This window comes from Barbus barbus (assembly GCF_936440315.1).
Source record: "Barbus barbus genome assembly, chromosome: 20".
NCBI classification, from domain to species: domain Eukaryota; kingdom Metazoa; phylum Chordata; class Actinopteri; order Cypriniformes; family Cyprinidae; genus Barbus; species Barbus barbus.
Window position 1 is genome coordinate 11,604,072 of NC_136748.1, and position 16,073 is coordinate 11,620,144.

The window sequence follows — 16,073 nt, forward strand, 5'->3', positions numbered from 1 at the left end:
CCATCAAAGCTTTTCTCTTCAATCCCTCCTTTGCTCTGTTTTGACCTATGCATTTGGACCACGCTGCTGGACTCTGTCCCAGACTGTCCTCACACATCTAAAACCATGCTGTTCATTTCATTTGTTTTTATTCTTTTTCCTTTTTTCATTTAGCACAGTCTAGACGTAGAATCCCAAGCCGACTGGCTGCAGTACAGCCTCGATTATGCACCTAATCAGACTTTAGCACACAGCAGGAGCGTAATGGCTTAATATCCTTTCTGTGGGCAGTGCTATAGATGGGTTATGGTGCGTCAGGGCAGGGCCGCCCCACTAATCTCTCTTCCCTCAGATGTACCAGACGCCAGTGAGGGAATTCTGTAGCCTGCCGTAAACAGCATCATGGCGTTTGCTCAGAGAAATGTTATGACCAAAAGGCTGCCGCAACCTTCCTTAAAGTCAGCAAATCAGGTGTTAGCAGGTATACGCTTTTAAATTGAACTTTCTTTTTTCCGATCAAAATATTCCTCATCTGGCACTCGTGGGCATATCAACATTTTCATCCAATCAAATGTTCTCCAGATTGAGAACGTCCTCTGACTAGCAAGTACCACATTATATTTCAAGGCTGTGATGTTAACTAAAAGCTCCTGGATATTTTAAGGAAAGGGACAAGTCCTGCCCTGAGTTCCTGTTTAAACAAGAAATGCATCAACACCTTTCTCAGCTAATTCCGGTGTGACGTACATTTACCCCAACCTTTCATTTAGGCAAGAGGAGAAGACTGGTCCCCTGACTGACGGAGCTTTTTTCTCCTCGATTTCTCTCACCTGATGGAGTTTGGGTTCTTTGTCTCTGTCGGCTTTTGTTTGCTTAGTTTGCTCTAAAAACTCTTACTATTCAGTATTGCCATCGATTTGACAGCTCTGATACTGTCAGATGAGAGCAAAACTTGAATGAAATGGAGCTGAATAATGACACTACTGTTGATGGCCCCTATTGACTTCCATAGTATTTCTTTCCCTACTATTGAACTTAATGGGGACCAACAACTGGTTGGTTCTTCAAAATTCTTCAAAATGCCTTCTTTTGTATTCAACATAAGAAAGAATTTTATACAGGTTTGGAACAACATGAGGGTGAATGAATGTGAATTTACACAGATTTTGAGCTGAACTGATCCAACATTGAAGCGACTGGAGCTGAATAATTGTCTTGCTACAGCTACAGGATTTTGGATTTGCCTAATTTTTTAAGTTTGCATCATTGATTCTTACTTTCTTGTTTAATACTGTGAAGCTGTTTGACAATGCAGAAACTGCGCCCGTCAAACCATTAAATGGGGTTCAGGCTGGGTTTTATTGGTTGGTTCTGGATTGGTGCTGATCTAGCTAGCTGCTCACCAACAAAAGTTAGCAAATCAACTAGCATCTATGTTGTGAAAATGGTGGTTTCACTTGAGGACACCAGCAAACAAGCATCCAAAAGTCTTTTCTTTTTTAACAAGGATGGTGTCAGACTCTGAGCTCAAATATGTGGTCATTACCGTCGGCACTCCTGCCGGCACCCATTTGTATGCTTGTGTCTCTTTTGTGTTGTCATCCAGTTGGAACTGAAAGAAGGCACAGGTGTGGCAAACGCCGAAGGTGTTGAGATTGTGTGTGCGTATTATTGATTTGTGGGAATGTATGTTTGTTCCAGGCTGAGCTTGAGATGCAGCTGGCATTGGAGCGGGAGGAAGAGACTCAAAGACACACCATGTTGGAGCAGGAGAGGAGGGACAGAGAGTTGGCCATGAGGATCGCTCAGAGCGAGGCAGAACTCATCCAGGATGAAGCTCAAATGGACCCCAGCTTGCGCAGGTAAGACCAAACACACACACACACACAATAAAATAATAAAGTTGACGTCTCAAACAGTGTCACTGGATGAAATCAAACAAAGGAAGACTCCAGGCCGGGTTGTGCCCTGGTTACCATTCATAAAACGCACATAAACCGCAGATATTTTTATATGGAGATTTCCATCTGAAAAGCCCCTGTATGGTCTCGAGTGGCGACAGAACAACAAACAAAGAACAAGGTTCTGCCAGACAGCGTTATATAAATGCCATGAATCATTTTTACTGCGGCCAACTCGTGTGTCTACAAAAGCAGGTGAACAGAAACACGAGACGCCTGCGGTGCAACACCGAGAGTCATATTTAATTTAGTTAATGGAAGTGGACAAAGAAGTGTCGCCTGTTCCTACTTTATGTATACTAAAATAAAAGGCTGTTCTGCTGTTATTACACATGCTAACTGGGTGCTGAGAAGACCGTGTTGTCATCCAAACCTCTTTTTTTTTTTTGTGCTTCCTCTCCCCTCCAGTGACGGAACCACAGGTGTTTGGTTTTTCACAGAGATGTAAGAGCTAGAACAGGCCTCTTTTTTCCCCTAATTTTCCACTTCATTCGGTCTAACCACACTCACCCACAATCACGTCCTGTCCTAATCTCACCACAACCTAGATATAAGATTACTCATAGAAAGTCACAGTAAACAATGGGCTAATTCTTAGTTTCGATATTAACCTAAATACTTTATAAAGTACTTGAATAAATTCTTTTCTTCGAGTTCTTGGACTGAATATAGAGACTTAGCACATGGTTATATTTGTAGATTTGTGTTTTTCAACAGAAAGGGAGCATGAACCAATGAAGCAAGAACATAACTTGAGGATTGAAGTCTTTTTTTTTTTCCTACAGCTGTTGACCAATTACAGTCCTCTTAAAATCATTCTTACTATTGTTCATACTTTGAACAAACCCCCAACACTAAATATTAGGGCTGTCAAATCGATTAATCGCATCCAAAAAAGTTTGTTTACATATTGTATGTGTGTATATATAAAGTATATATAAATATACATACATACATGTAATATATATTTATATATGATATAAATCATATAAATATGAATGGATATATAAAATATGCACAGTACACACATATTATTTAAAAGTTAATTTTGGTTACAATTGCGATTTAATCGATTTGACAGCACTACTAAATATTAATCTTTGGCATTTAATATTAATATACAATTTTTTTGCTTGACAAATGATAAAAGAGGCACAAAAATCCCATAAACGTGCACTATAAGTCATATCTACAGATCAGATTATCATAGAGACTTGAGAAGGTGCTCTACTACATAATATAGAATGTAAAGTAATGCTCCGGCAACCAAAAAATATTTTTTTTTTACACTCAAGTACTACTCATGCTTTCCTCAGAAAATGTTAAAATTTAGTCGTGGGTTAGTAGAAAAAATCATGGAGCTTTTAGGAGTCACTTATAGGTGTTGATTCGTTTCGGTCTTCCTTTCTCTCTTTCTTTTAGGAGCTGAACAACCCTATTTCCATTTACTTATGTTGCCTCAAAATATATGTTGGATTTATGCATGTCTCAAGCTCTCAGCATGAATATTTTCAGCTCTGGATGATGGTACTTGAAAAAGAAACTTGGTTTTGCATTTTAGTGTTTAAGTGTTGCTTTTAAAAGGAATGAGAATTTTGTTGCAGTGTTTATGTTCCTCCTCCTTGTGCTGTCATCTGGAGTCATCAGCTTCAATTAGCTTCTAGCAGAAGGAAATCAGTCACAAAAAAATATCAGCCTGTTTGGTCTTCTCTACACATAACTTAAGAAATGTCCCATATGGCAGTTTACCAGTGCTGTGGAGTAACTGCATTGTAAAATGCAGTCTCAGACAGTTTTGACTTTACAAGAACTTGTCCAACTAAACGTACTGAAAACAAAACCATCTCTTATCGTAAGTTCAGTGCTGTCAATGTTGATTCACTTACTGCCTCTATTGCTTCATCTGTCATTTCTGATGTATTCAATTTTACTTGTCCATCTAAGATATATGATCTGTATCACTCTGCTATTGCTTATGTTTTGTGCGAGCATGCTCCAATCAGGACTGTTCCCATGTCCCACGCCGCTCCATGGTACAACAATGAGCTATGTGCTATGAAGGCTAAAGGCAGACAACTTGAACGCCTTTTTAGGAAAACAGGTTTAACTGTACACGTTCTGGCACTTTCAGATCATGTTAAGCACTACAAAACTGCCTTGCATGCAGCTCATTCTTCCTATATTTCCAAAACTATTAACACATCAAACAATAAGCCTAAATCACTTTTTAGTTTGGTGAACCGGTTAGTTCAGCCTCCTATACGTAATGCCTCTCTACGACTTATGTTGTTCTTTTTTATGCTACTTTCAGGGTAAGCTGGATGCTTTATGTGGGATATTTGGTGCAGAATTGACCACTCCTACTTGTGAGCTAGCTCGTCCTATTCAACAGCTTGATAGCTTTTCCTTGACAAACCCCACCTTAATTTATACTGAAATCCAACTTTTCTTCGTGCCGTGTTGACCCTGCACCTACATTCCTTTTAAAACACTGTGCCTCTGCTATTTCTGGTTCTATTTCACATCTTGTAAACATGTCTCTTATTTCTTCTATTGTTCCAGTTTCACTCAAAACTGCTGCTATCACTCCTATTCTTAAAAAGCCAACTCTGCACCCAGCTGACTATGCTAATTATCGTCTATAATCTCCAACCTACCATTTGTTTCTAAAATCATGGAAAAGGTTGTTGCCTCTCAGTTGCAGTCATTTCTAGCTCACAACATACACACACAATATATTTCAGTCAGGTTTTCGCTCACAACACAGTACTGAAACTGCTTTACTAAAGGTTACAAATTACCTCCTCCTTTCTGGTGATTCGGGCAACCTTTCCATACTCTTATTACTCGACCTTAGCTCAGCTTTTGACACTGTGTCTCATAATCTACTACTCATGCGCCTCTCAGAGGTTGGAATCTCGGGAGCTGCGTTAGCCTGGTTTTCCTTCTATTTGACGGACAGACAATACTATATCACCATGCATAATTACAAATCTCCCACTGTCCCTCTTAAACAGGGTGTGCCACAGGGCTCAGTTCTTAGGGCCATTACTATTTATAATTTATATTATGCCCCTTGGACAAATTATTCGCCGCCATGTTTTTCAGTATCACTGCTATGCCGACGATATTCAGATATATACCTCTTGCCGACCTGACTCTATTCACCAGACTGCTACTCTATTGATATGTCAACGATCAAATTTTTGCTTTCCCATCACCCCAGCTTTCTGGAAGTTGTTGGTGATTTTACAGACACGTCTTTTAGGATTCATTTTCACAGCTTTTATGATTTGTCTGTCATCAACTACTGTTTTCTCAGCTGATCAGGTCGTTGTTGGTTGCTGTGTCGCTGGTGGTTTCCAAACTCTTGATTTCTCCATGCCCTTTGTTTTTGCTATAGCTCTAATTGACTTCCTCTTTTCTTTTAGCATCCGAATTGCTTGCTTTTCTCTCAAAGTCAGCTCCCCCGTCTTCATCCTGGTTTGTGTGTTTCATCATCGAATGCAAGATTCAGAATGCAGAAGTAATGGATATAACTGATACGACAAATTCCCTGCTTTTAATATCTGAAGAATTAATGCAACAGGACACAGCTGATCACTTAGAAAGACCAGTGAGGCAACTGTTCCAATACTTATGTTCATATCAGATAGAGGGATGAAACTCTAAAAGTGCTAAACTTCTTAGCTGGTAAAACATCTATGTGTTGAATCACCCAATAATAAAATGTGACATTCTGTAGTTTTGTCTCATATTCTTCTTTTAATCATATTTGTAAATGTCTTGACCCCACAGCCAACAGAGCAATTATGTCTTTACTGTTCCAATACTTTTGGAGGGCACTGTATATGATTAGATGATTAGAGCTTACAGCTCATGAAGCCAAAAATCCAGTATCTCAAAATATTAGAATATTTCCTAAGATCCATCAAAAAAGGATTTGCAAAACAGAAATGTTCATGTTCTTTAAAGCATGTTCATTTATGCACTCAATACTTGGTCGGGGCTCCTTTAGCACAAACTCCAGCATCAGTGAGGTGTGGCATGGAAGCTATCAGCCTGTGGCACTGCTGAGGCACTATTGAGCCTTCAGCTCGTCTGGATTGTTGGATCGACTGTTTCTCATCTTTCTCTTTAAAATATCCCATAGATTCCATATGGGATTCAGGTCAAGCAAGTCTGGCCAATCAAGCACAGTAATATCATTGTCAGCAAAGCACTTGGAAGTGGTTTTGGCACTGTGGGCAGGTGCAGAAGTCCTGCTGGAAAAGGAACTCAGCATCTCCATAAAGCTTGTCAGCAGATGGAAGCATAAAGTGCTTCCAAATCTCCTGGTAGATGGCTGCATTGACTTTGGACTTGATATAACACAATGGACCAGCAGACGTCACGGCACCCCAAATCATCACTGACTTCAGAAACTTCACACTGGACTTCAAGCTGCTTGGATTCTGTTGGATTCCTCTCCACTCTTCCTCCAGACTCCAGACCTTGATTTCCAAATGAAATGCAAAATTTACTTTTATCTGAAAAGAGGACTTTGGACCACTGAACAACAGTCCAGTTCTTTTTCTCCTTAGCCCAGGTAACATGCCTCTGACGTTGTTTCGGTTTCAGAAGTGGCTTGGCAGCCCTTTTCCTGCAGACGTCTGAGCGTGGTGACTCTTGATGCAATGACTCCAGCTTCAGTCCACTCCTTGTGAAGCTCTCCCAAGTGTTTGAATCAGCTTTGCTTGACAGTATTCTCAAGCTTGTGGTCATCCCTGTTGCTTGTGCACCTATTCCTACCCAGTTTATTCCTTCCAGTCAACTTTGCATTTAATATGCTTTGATACAGCACTCTGTGAACAGCCACACCTTTCAGTAATGACCCTCTGTGGCTTACCCTCTTTGTGGAAGGTGTCAGTGATTGTCTTCTCGGCCATTGCCAAGTCAGCAGTCTTCTCCATTATTGTGGTTTCAAAGAACAAGAGATACCCTGAATTTATATTATAGGGATGGTCATTTAATGAAACTCAAATGTAAATATTCTTATATTTTGAGATACTAGATTTTTAACTTTCATGAGCTGTAAACTCTAATCATCAAAATTAAAACAAAAAAACTTTTGAAATGCTTTACATTGCATCTAATGACTCTAGAATATATGAAAGTTATTTTAGATGCACCTGTGTATATAGTATTAATATATTATTTGTAATATAGTAATTACTTTTTTAAATGCTTGCTCGACTGTAGTTTAACTGCTTTGAATTATGAGCAGCTTTCCCGGCACTAGTGTTGACATTTAATTTCTGTTCCTCTGTGTGTTTGTGTTAGCACTCCGCTTACACCTGTATGAGTGGGTTAATCAGCAGGGTTGCTGGTTCAGTGACTTCTCTCGCAGGGTCTCTGTTAAGCAGCTTTGCTCTTCACAGCTGTCAGAGTCGACAGAGTGTCCCTACATCCAGTGTCACCATGTTCAGCCATGCAAGAGCTCCTCCCAGACACACACTCACCGCTCACACTGACAACCCTCTGTCTCTTCTGGGACTCCTGTCACTGCTTTTATATGAGAAAGTTTGCTTTAAGGTTGTAGGGTGACATCATCACTTTATGACTTTAAATTTTGGCCTCGGATACTGGAATAATTGTCTTCTGTGGAAATGATTTGGCTTGGGAGATTGCAGGTTTTTCTTAAGTAGGATGGGAATTATGAGCTTGTTATTTAAGTCACCTAATCAAACAACAATCTCTCATAAGGTTTTCAGAGTTCATCATTAGTGGTGCTTATCATAGCATCATTATTATTCCTCATACCATTATACTTGGGGTAAGAGGTGTAGGACAAATTCAGATCAGGCTGTGAAAAAAAATCTCAGGTTTACATTAAAGAAGGTATGCTACAGCAACTACCCAGAACACCCCAGTATCAAACACTGAGAACACACAGCAACTACCTAGTAAGACCCTAGAAACATGGTAATAAACATCCAGCAACCTCGCGGTGGCTGACAACAACCTAGAAACTTGTTGAAAACTTCCCAGAACACCGTAGCAAACACAAATTTCCCTGGAATCCTGCAACCAGTTTTGCACAGGCAAGCACTACTGATATTTTCTTAAAACAAATGTAGTTTGTATCCATTAAAATGGTTGAATATTTCTCAGGTTGTTTGCACCAGTTCAGCTTCAGTGAAGCTTCACATCTAAAATGTTTTCTCATTATATTGGATTTACTTTGAATTGCTATTTTCAGTTGCCCATTTTCAAAACAGCTAAATTTGTATTTGTTTGGTCAGTTTAAATTACAAACCCTAAAACTCAGTGCACACTCTACTAAAAGACTAATTGGCCATCCAGGACCACCTGAAACCATATCAAAAATGCATCGCATAGTCCCCAAGTCCTGAAATTGTTGTATTTAGTGGTGCCATTAGGATAGAAATCAGGCCGGTGATGGTTTTGAAATCGCCCCACAGACTCCTCACAGACCTTGTGTGTCTTTAGTAAAGAAGACAGACAATCCCTGCACTGATTGGCGTAAAGCACCGTGCACTGTGGGAGTCAAGATTGCAAAAACCCTCACAGAGTTCACGTGCGGCCTCTCCCTCGCTCACCATGAACCATCGTTAACCGCCATTAACCACCCTCACGGTTGCGGCTCAGTGTTGCCAAGGCTGCATCTAATTTGCTCAGTGAGGTGTTAATTTGGCATGATCCGTGCTATTTCCGTGTCATTACAAGTTTCAGAGAGAATGTATCTCCACGTAAGCAGAAGGCCAATTAATCATCTGATTGTGCTGTGGCCTAGGGAATGTTTAGCAGCTGGTAACAGGAGCTTAGGAGATAGATCAGACCCTTTGCCTATGGAGAAATATGAAGCTAAGAAAAACTCAAAATTGCTCCTCCTCTGTGCAATTTCAGGGGTGCGCAGGTGCAGGCCAACAAGGTGGCAGCTGGGGTGAAGAAGAACGACCTGAGCAAGTGGAAGTACGCTGAGCTGCGAGATGCCATCAACACCTCCTGTGGTAAGAGCAATCAGTCCTTTCAATCTGATCGCAGAACTTCCTGCTCACCTGAAGCTGTTCGTGTCAAAAAGCATGTCATTTTGGAGATTGGAGACTGACATGTAATATTTTTAGAGAGATGGAGGGACTAGCATGTAATATTTTGAAGATGGAAAACTAGCATGATGGAGATTGCGACAGCACAGCTTTTTCGAAGTGACTGATTTTGTAGCTTGCTCTCAATCCATAGTTTATTTATTTTGAAAGTTAATGCATTATATATGCTGTATTTTTATTTGCAGATTTGTTTATTTGTCTTTTATGGTAGTTGAACCATTAATCACAAAGACTTAAATCCATTTTGTGCTTCGCTGACTTTTTGGTCTGTCATTTTGGTTCAATTTTCAGTTGTCTCTTGACTTAAAGGAATAGTTCACTCTAAAATGAAAATTAGGTCATAATTAACGCTACCCTTTTGTCAGTTCAAACCCATATGGTTTTCTTTCTTCTGTGAAACATAAAATCAGATGCCTGGCAGAATGTTCTAGCTGCTCCCTTCCACAAAACAAGACTTTGGGCCATAAGGACCACCATAAAAGTTCTTGTGGACTATATTTTAAGTTTTTGATGTTTGATTGAAATTATTTTGATGTTATTCATTAAAAAACCCTCTGCCGTAGCTCTCCTTTGTGGTCATGAATATTGAAAGCTTGAATATACACTGATTTGCCTGAGGGCATTACTCGAAGCTGTCATATAGCTTTAGAAGACTTGAATGATAACTATAGTGAATATAGTGCACAAGCCATGCGGACTGCTTTTATGATGGTGCTTTTATTAGAGCTTGACATTTCCTTATAAATATTCACTTTTATTGTATGGAAAACAGCAGCTATGACAGGGGTCACCAGTCCTGCTCTTGGAGGACCAACATCCTGCAGAATTTCGCTCCAACCAGCTCCAACACACTTGCCTGGAAGTTTTTAGTGAGCCTGAAGACATTGGTTACTTTGATTCATGTGTGTTTAATTAGGTTGGAGCTATGGCCCTCCAGGAACATGTTTGGACGCCCCTGAGCTATAAGACATCATACAGTATAAGAAAGAAAGTCATACAGATGTAGAAAATTAGGTTTAGCATATTGGTAACTATTTAAGCTAGGAAACTTGTGGTCTTCATTTAATTGAACGTAGACAGACTTTCTAACAGTTGTTCTGTGTTCATGTCCAGCATGAGCCTGAACACTTAAAATGAAAGGTCATGTGAAACTCGGCTCGTTATACATGACAATGCATTATGTAATCCTCTCACCCTTGTAGATATAGAGTTGCTGGCAGCATGCCGAGAAGAATTTCATCGTCGTCTGAAGGTGTACCATGCCTGGAAATCAAAGAACAAGAAGCAAAATACAGACACCGAGATGAGGGCTCCCAAATCGGTCACTGACTATGGTAAGATATGACCTGTTTCCCCAAGAGAAAAGCCTGCACGGTGGCAGTACAACAGAATTCAAATTGTCACAAGTCGTATGTAGCTGGTGATTTCATTTGTAATGGCAAAAGGTGATTCAGCATAATATTTATTCTGGAAAGATACTCATCTGAAGTTTTTTTTTTGTTTGTTTTTTTTTATGCGAATGTATGCCACAGCAGTTTCTCAAGGTTGAATGTGCACTTTTTATTCGTTGTTCTTTTCAAGAACCTTGCGGCACATTTTGTTAGCGTTAGCATTGTCATGCACATAATGCAGACAGCTAAAAGCACATCTTAAGGCACTCGCTGCCGTTTCGAGGAAATCAAACCTCTCGCTGATTTTCCCACTTGAAAGGCACGTCACAGTGTTTGGTTGCTGGAAGACTTTAGTGCTTTTTTAAGTGTTTGCTCGTGCCGAACAAACAGAAGATTTAGAGTTCCGTGACCTGCAGGATTTTGAACCTCTTCAAACTCTCCGGCTCTCTTGTTGTGAAATCCTTAGATGTGTCTTCCCTTCAAACAGTGGAGTGTTTGTATCAGGTGCATGGGGCTTACGCTGCTTCTCTCTGAGAGATGAAATCAGGCTTCTGGCTTTGCAAAGTCAATACTGAAGTGCTGAGAACTTCTCTGGGAACTTTCTTGACATTATGCCGACCTCTGAAGCTGTTTGATCTTTAGGGATGACGGATTTAAAATTCGTACTTCCTTTTATGTCATCATTTATGTCTGGTTAATATATTTTTGTGAGCATGAAGTATAAATAGATGGTTTGATGTAAAAAATTTGATTTGAACAAATGCTACTTTGGTGTTTACCATTTGGGGAACAGATATGAATAATACCTCAAATCATAAAGTGTATTGAAGAGAGATGTGAAGAGACTTATCTTAAAGTGCCCCTATTTGAAAGGTTCGGTTTTGGGAGTTCCCAACAACATGTTTACATGCATGCAGGTCAAAAAACACTTCTTTTTTCTTATATGCATTTAAATTTACCTTATTTCTCAACAACTCTTTAACTATTTGTTTGAAGATTCATTTTTCCAAACCCCTCCTTTGTACGAGGCTACTTTGCTCTGATTGGTCCGATGACCCAGTCTGGTGTGATTGGTCTACTGCGTACAGCGCATGGTGGAAACGCAATGTAGTAAAGACCAGTGTTGCCACAGTTACTTTGAAATAGTAATCGAATTACTGACTACTGATTACTCCTTTCAAAAGTAACTTAGTTACTTTACTGATTACTTTATTTTAAAAGTAACTAAGTTAGATTACAAGTTACTTTATTAGTTACTTTCAGCAGCTGCCAATAACACCCCCCCCCCCCCCCCCCCCCCAACATAAAAACGACAACCGGTTTTGCCAATGCTTACTTTATTGTTGGTGCATTTTAACAGTAACGTCAACAATGTATCTCTTGACATTTTAAGTTGAACTTAAAAACTATTTCCTGACAGAAATACACGTTTGTATAAAAATAAATAAAGACAGTCTTTCTTGACTTCATATAACTTCTAACTTCTCCACCACTTACTGGTTTTGTACTGAAGTCCAGTTTTTGTTGTTTGGGTGGTGGAAGACCTTCTGCAGCGGTCACAGGTCTCTGCTTAGCACCACCAGGTGGGACTCTCTCTGAAAGTTTCACTGTGGCGTGCTGCGACTCCAAATGTTTCTTCAAGTTTGACGTAGTGTTTTTAAAGCTAGATAACACTTTGTCGCCAGCACAGAGTGTACAACGAACCTTAATATTATCATCTTTGGCTGATACAAACTCAAAATAGTGACTATATTTCCAGCTAGAAAACGCATATCTCTCTCCTCCCTCCATTGTTGTTCGTGTGTCGCTAGCCGCGGCGCTTGGTAGGTGAGCTGTCCTGAAAATATGACCTGTCGCATACGTGATGTCACTCCCCGAGACGCAAGAAGAAACCAAATAGGTTTTGCTTAAAAAAAAATTAAAGAAATAGTAACGCACAGTGGCTTGGACAAGTAACTTTAATTTGATTACTGGTATGGAAATAGTAACGCGTTAGATTAGTCGTTACTGGAAAAATTGGTCATATTAGAGTAACGCGCTACTAAGTAACGCGTTACCGGCATCACTGGTAAAGACCCAAACATTAATGTATATGCGTTAGCCAAACAGACATGAAGTACTAATAAATCACTGACTCAAAGTAATAAGAACGACAGACATTCTATACACAACACATAAAACTACATATTTTGCACACTCGAAAGAAAATTAAAGAAACATTCAAATCACAAACTGTAAGTATGATTATTAATTGAGTAAACTGGTCTAAACAAACTGGGCACTGACCCATCTTTCAAGGACAACCAGTTTACGAATATCGCATTGAACTCACGGATGGGAACACAGCAAAAGTTTGGGATTATACTGCTGTGGGATCGTAGTAAAGGTGAATTTAACCACTGATTCTTCAGTCTCATCCATTGGAAGTGAAAATAAGCCAGGGTTCAAGTTTTGTCCACGTAGAATCTAGGCAGGCATGATGCAAATGTGGTAACTTGTGAACTTCATGAAAATGGGATTCAAATTTTAAACGACTCGTTTAAGCGATTGAGAGTCTACTCTTTCTTTTGAGAGACAATAACTTTATGATCCACTTTCAGCTTTGCAACTTTGCAGACTGTTTACATTCACAGCTACATAGCACTTAAAAATCCAAAATAGGGACACATTAAATGAGAAGGACCTGAAATTGAATGACATGAGTTATAAAGACTGCAATATGATATGCAACCTGGCCTTCGATGGAGAACGTGCTGATATACTGAATTCCAGGTTCATTTGGACGATGTACCAAAGCCATGTAACCTATTATGTTACACTGAATGTCCTTTCATTTTTCGGAACCGTTTAGTTTTTCTGACGTTTGTCCAGTTCATGACAGACTCCCAGCTTGGTTCAACCAAGAACCAAAAATTTGTGGTGGGCAAGGGGTAATAAAGACATGGGGGTGAGAATTTGAGTTGGACCTAGAGGTCTGCACTCTGTATTACCGAGTGCGGCACGGTGCAACTTTTGAATTGCTAAGTGTGGGAGGGAAATGAGTGTGTGTGGGGGGGATAATAGAAAAAAATTAACTATGGCACCTTAACGGAACAGAATCTTACAGGAGAGGGACTGAAATTTCAAGTAGACCTCTACCTGCTGGTTTTTGTGAGTGGGACAAAATGTGAAAGTCACGGATGGGACAAATTATAACATCTTTTTTTTTCCTGGAGTGGGCAGAAAAGAGACAGAACTCTATAGAAATCCATCCCGTGCAGAGCTCTAGGTGCACCTCCCAGAACAACCACAAAAAAATAATACTCAGAATACTTTAGCAATTCGATTGCAACCAACCCAAGGGCCCTAGAGTCATGGCAGCAAGTTTCGAGTGGACAAATACCACTATCAGATTTTTTTTTTTTTTTAGAAAGTTTTGTTACTGTTGTAATTTTCTCTTATATTTCTTCAGCCCAGCAGAACCCTGCTCCACCCGTCCCAGCCCGGCAGCAAGAGATCGCAATGAACCGACAGCAACGTTACTTCCGCATTCCCTTCATACGACCCGCGGACCAGTACAAAGACCCCCAGAACAAGAAAAAAGGCTGGTGGTACGCTCACTTTGATGGGCCCTGGATCGCCAGGCAGATGGAGCTTCATCCAGACAAGCAGCCAATCCTCTTGGTAGCAGGTACCAAAGGCCTTCTTCAGCACCACCTAATGTTTTGATAAGATAAAACAATTTTCCCCTACTGTGAACAATGAATTATTCAGAATAGAAGCAGGATTTGAAAGATAAAGCAGTTGAAACCTTTCCTGGAAAATACGAGTCTAATCTGCGGATGTGAGGTGTGTACTCGGGCATAGCGTGATGCCTTTTATCCTTTGCTGTACCCAGGTAAGGACGACATGGAGATGTGTGAGCTGAGTCTGGAGGAGACCGGGCTCACACGAAAACATGGAGCAGAGATCCTCCCACGCCAGTTTGAGGAGATCTGGGAGCGCTGCGGCGGAATCCAGTACCTGAGGAACGCCATCGAAAGCAAGCAGGCACGACCCACCTATGCGACCGCCATGCTCCAGAACCTTCTCAAGTGAACATCCACCATTTCTCCTCTTGGTTTACATGATCTATGCACGTGTAGATGTAGACGGTAAAGTGGGGTAGCTAAAACAAAGGGCTGCACAACTCTAGTGGAAGCAATTGCTGTCTAATTTACTTTTTGTTTGTAGTTTGTTCTCCATTTTGCTGTGAACTTAGAAACCAGTCTTCATACAAATCTGAGCATTGCTTGAACTTGTTGCTCAGAAATGCCTTAAGATTTTCAGACCTAATTCATATTTCAAAGGGATGTTATTGCAATATCACACTCATGTAAACCTACTCATGAATCTAAAATACACTAGTTGTAATCTTTCTAAAAGGGCATATTTCAGTAAAACTCTTTCAGTCACATTACTGGTAAAGGTGAGGTGTATTATTTGTTGCGTGTTAAAAACGCGATAGCGCAAGTCTAGTTATGATGGTGTTTTAAAATTCTCAATGTTCATTTGAGCATCCTGACCAGTACGAGCAATACTGGCTTAGCCAGTGGCATGGGTTTGGGGGCAGGACTATCTGTTTATTTGGGAAAAATATGCCCCTTTTTTTTGCAGTTTTGTCAGCTAGTGCCGCAGAAATGACACACTTTAACTTTTAAAATAAAATTCTCTTATAAGACTTAAATGGTCATTATTGTAGAGAAACATTTAATATTTGAATACATTGAATAACTACTCAAACTACTCAACTTAATCTAATCAGATGATGATGGTAAAGGCCAATGAAGATCATGCACTGGAATACATTAGGTTGTAATATTTTGTCTCACCTTTTGTAAATGTGGTAATAACGGCAGTGTGGTTTCCAAGAAATGCACCATCTGAAATTGCCTTTACATATATTTGATAATGAATTTTATAGATGCACTTAAAAGCAGCTTTAGTTCATAAAAAAGGATATTCACTGCTGTCGTGCATGGTTTTGCTCAGCAATTTTGTACTTAAATCATGAGGATATGCTAAAGGGCATATTCATTTCTGTTCAGTGAAGTGATAATGGCGCCTTTGTTAATGATTTGCTGTGAATTCTGTCGGCGTGTGTGGTAGATTTCTCTCATTTTGACATTTATTTATGTACCAACTCAAGAAAATATTACGTTTAAATGAGCTTGTGCTCTGGAGTGTCTCATTTTGTGCTTCTCTGGCCCTTTCTTATCTCCTTTAGTTATAATAACTGCCTGAAGAACAGAAGTAATGGAAATACCAATGACATTCTTAACATTCTGCAAACTTGGCACAGACCAAATTGCTGCATTTGATCAATTTGCTGTCATTATCCAGACTTTGTTTATTCATATGCTAATGTTTTTCTCCATTGAGCCCTTTCCATATGAAATGGTGTCATCTTAAACTATCAGTTTATGCATAGTATAATGTTCATTATTTGTTTCTTGTCTGTCATTTTATCTTTGATGTGTCTGGGTTAAATATACTCTGATTTTCTTATTTTTGTCTGGCCACTATTGCTCTGATCACTTTGCTAGACCAAAATAAAAACATTCCATATGAAATCTGGGCTATGTTTAGATCTTTGCCTTTGTAGTCATAAAGAG

The 16,073-nt window shown here is 39.7% G+C and overlaps 1 protein-coding gene across 1 annotated transcript in view; it reads left to right on the top strand.

The window, feature by feature from the left end:
- LOC306885981 (unconventional myosin-VI-like) overlaps positions 1–16,037 on the top strand; it is a 60,556-nt gene extending 44,519 nt beyond the window's left edge. Inside the window, exons 28-32 of the mRNA XM_079442820.1 lie at positions 1,681–1,841; positions 8,850–8,953; positions 10,252–10,383; positions 13,892–14,110; positions 14,318–16,037. Coding sequence (XP_079298946.1) covers positions 1,681–1,841; positions 8,850–8,953; positions 10,252–10,383; positions 13,892–14,110; positions 14,318–14,517 — 816 coding nt within the window. The 3' untranslated portion in view covers positions 14,518–16,037. The remainder of the gene's footprint in view (positions 1–1,680; positions 1,842–8,849; positions 8,954–10,251; positions 10,384–13,891; positions 14,111–14,317) is intronic.
- The last annotated feature ends 36 nt before the right edge of the window (positions 16,038–16,073 follow it).